At 51.0% G+C, this 3,344-nt stretch overlaps 1 protein-coding gene across 1 annotated transcript; it reads right to left on the minus strand.

Moving 5' to 3' along the window:
- Window positions 1-514: 514 nt before the first annotated feature.
- On the minus strand, window positions 515-3,041 carry ZNF511 (zinc finger protein 511). Its single transcript, XM_029962602.1, has 6 exons — window positions 3,015-3,041; window positions 2,650-2,883; window positions 2,437-2,561; window positions 1,435-1,620; window positions 882-953; window positions 515-578 (listed from the first exon to the last, which is right to left on the minus strand). The coding sequence occupies exons 1-5, from the start codon at window positions 3,039-3,041 to the stop codon at window positions 884-886; spliced, it is 642 nt and encodes a 213-aa protein (XP_029818462.1). The 3' UTR covers window positions 515-578; window positions 882-883.
- Between the last annotated feature and the right edge of the window lie 303 nt (window positions 3,042-3,344).

Below are 3,344 nucleotides of genomic sequence, written 5' to 3' on the forward strand. Positions count from 1 at the left end.
AAGGATTTCCCAAAGCCCCTTTTATCCTCTATTCCTCATACAGAGGGGGAAGGGAAAAAATGCAATTATAGATCCTAAGCTTCTTGGATAAACATCGTCCCAGCAACCTCTTTTTTTCCCTTTATGGATAAATTTTGAGTGTCAGGGTTCACCAGGACCCCGAGACCAGTGGCTCTGTGTTTTCAATTTTTCCCAGGAGGAGAGGCAAGAGGGAAAACTTCCATCCCAACCTGATTTTGGGGGTATTGGGAGCAAAAGGAGAGAAGTCCATTTTGCACATCTGACTCTGCCTTCAAAATGCCATTTAAACTCTCTATGAAGCAATTTTATAAAAATTCCTTTTATTTATTCACCTGGCTGAAGTCACTTTATTTTAACTCCCCATGGAAATGTTTCTCCTGGGCCAGACAGACCTTTCATGTGGGTTCCACAGCGAGATCCAGGGTGCAGAGGAGACTTCAGCAAGATGGAGAAGGTCAGAATTAAGGACCAACACCTTTTTTGCCCTGTTTTCTTTTTTCACAGCTTCCATGCAGTCAGCAGATTTTGTCTTGGAATTTCTTGAATCTGGTTTTTTCCTCCAAAAGGCAAAAAAATAAAACACTCAATCCTGTGCAGTCTCAGCTGCAGGACAGTTTCCTTAACACCTCGCCACACATTTTGGGTTCCCCTTTCTAAAATCTTGAGGATTCTTAACTCAGTCAGGTTGGCCCAACTCAGTCTGACATCATGAACCCGTGTTCAAATGCTGGTGGAGCTTTAATTGGTTTGGGTGGCTTATTCCCAGTGTGGAGTGGGAACTGGAAATATCCCTGCTCGGCCACGGCGTGGGCAGCACCAGCCTCACATCTGCTCATCCTGCACAGATCTGCTGCACTGACCTTCAGACTTTCTTCCTTGGTCCTTTAAATCCTCGGGTGGCACCTTGACCAAAGCAAATTGTGGATGGGATCCTGGAAAGGGAGACAGACTTTAACCCACATTAACAGCCTATCCCTCATGGCGATGCTCTGTGTGGCATTTTAAGCTCCCAGAGTGGAAAGAGCAGGACATCTAAATGAGCAAAGTAATAAAAAAATGGGTGAAATCCCGGTTGGCTTTCCTGTGTATTCCGCATATTCCTGTTCTGGAGGCCTCTCCCCTTTTTCCAACCATGTGTGTTACCAAAGGTAGTAACTGGGCAGTTGCAGTGGTTGATTGTGAGGAGCAGGAGAGCAGAAGCACCATCCTGCAATACCCCGGGAAGAGATCCTGGGTGGGCAGACTAACAGGACCTTGCCAACACTGCAGTGGCCTGTTCTGCCCTTCCACACTTTCCTCTTTTAAAAATGCCTTTGAAAACACACATGGAACTCCTGCCTACAGCACAGGAACACAGTGAGCACTGCCAAGGGCTGGTAAGACTCTCTGGCCTGTGGAGGCCAAAGCACAGACCTGGATCTGTAGAGCCGTTTCTCTGGCAGCGAGGGGGCAGGGCTGGCTGCAGGCTGAGGGATCTCCATGTCCTCACCAGGCCCTGTTTCCATGGGGTCCAGCTGGAATTGCTCCGCCGTCTCCACGCTCACCTCCATGGGCACGCTGGGGCCCTGCTCCGCGGGACAGCTCGTGTGCTTGGGGACACTGCAGGGACACAGTTTTACATCCTGGTTCAGTGGCTGCCACTTAAGCCCAGAGCCAAGGATATTTCATGAGGAAACAAGTCCAGCTGGGATGAGTTAGTGCACAGAGGCACAGGGATTCGGCTCCAGAGAGAGGGGCTTGTGTGAGTTTCTGTTTAAGTATCCATTACTTAATGAATACACACAGCTCTCTCCCCAGGTCCTTCTCTTCACTCCAAAAAGCCCAACTCATTCCACAGGCTCAATTCCCTGAGGACTGTCCTTTAGCTGACCTACTGATGCCACAGGTGACCATTACCTTTTCATCCCTGGCTGGCCAAGCCACTCTGCTCTCCCATCCTCAACCTGCTGCTCCCTCAAGTATTGGGAGCAGGACACATTTCACTTAGAATCACAGAATGGTTTGGGATGGAAGGGACCTTAAAGCTCATCTTGTTCCACCCCCTGCCATGGGCAGGGACACCTCCCACCAGCCCAGGTTGCTCCAAGCCCTTCCAACCTGGCCTTGGACACTTCCAGGGATCCAGGGGCAGCCACAGCTTCTCTGGGCAACCTGTGCCAGGGCCTCCCCACCCTCACAGGGAACAATTCCTTCCTAATATCCCATCTAAACCTCCTCACTTTCATTTTGAAGCCATTCCCCCTTGTCCTGGCACTCCAGGCTCTTGGAAATAGTCTCTCTCCATGTTTCTTGCAGGCTCCCTTCAGGCCCTGGAAAGCCACAATTAGGTCACCCCAAAGCTTCTCTTCTCCAGGCTGAACAATCCCAACTCTCCCAGCCTTTCCTCATAGGAGAGGAGGAAAGTTCTGCAGTTACCTTTTCACTTTCTTGGGTCTATCAAACCGAAAGTCAGCAGGGTAAAGGTGCACAGTCACCAAGTGATCCTTCCTGTCCTTGCTGCTCTTGAACTTCTCCGGGCAGCCTTCCACCAAACACTTGTACTGAAAGGCAAGGAGGGGGAAAAAAGACCTAGCTGGAAGAAACAAGTGCACTCCAGCCCCGAGCCCAGGGCTGGGCACGGCAACTCACCATGTTCTGCTTCTCGGCCATGACCTGGAAGAGCGAGTCGTGCCACTCCAGGATGTGGATATCCAGGAGGTTCCCTGAGGGAAAGGAGCGCTTGCAGAAGGAGCAGACGTTCCTGTGCAGGCTGTTGTAGTGGTGCTCGTAGCCCTCCAGTGTGTCAAACACCTGGCAGCACCCGGAGATGTGGCAGCTGAACTCGGACACCCTGCGGGGCAATCGGGACAGCCACGCCTTGAGCTGAGTTAGAGCCTCAGTGTCAGCTGAACACAGCCCTCTAGGTGACCTTATCACAGAATGCCAGGATGGTCTGGGTTGGAAGGGCCCATAAAGACCATGCAGTCCAACCCCCCTGCCATGGGCAGGGACACCTTCCACCAGACGAACACCAGTGGCATCTTTTACGAGTAACAAATTAAATGCCAGGTGCAATGGAGCCAAGATCGTGATGGTGCTGGCAGTTAGAAACTTATGTGCCATTGGAAACTTATTTGCAATTATCACAGAATCATAGAATCAACCGGGTTGGAAAAGACCTCCAAGATCATCAAGTCCAACCCTTGATCCAACCCCCCTGTGGTTCCCAGCCCATGGCACTGATGCCACATCCAGTCCATCCTAAAACACCTCCAGGGATGGAGAATCCACCCCTCCCTGGGCAGCCCGTTCCAATGGCTGAGCACTTTCATTTGATTACTCTT

Source organism: Manacus vitellinus, unplaced genomic scaffold (genome assembly GCF_001715985.3).
Source record: "Manacus vitellinus isolate BGI_N305 unplaced genomic scaffold, ASM171598v3 scaffold_48_pilon, whole genome shotgun sequence".
NCBI classification, from domain to species: domain Eukaryota; kingdom Metazoa; phylum Chordata; class Aves; order Passeriformes; family Pipridae; genus Manacus; species Manacus vitellinus.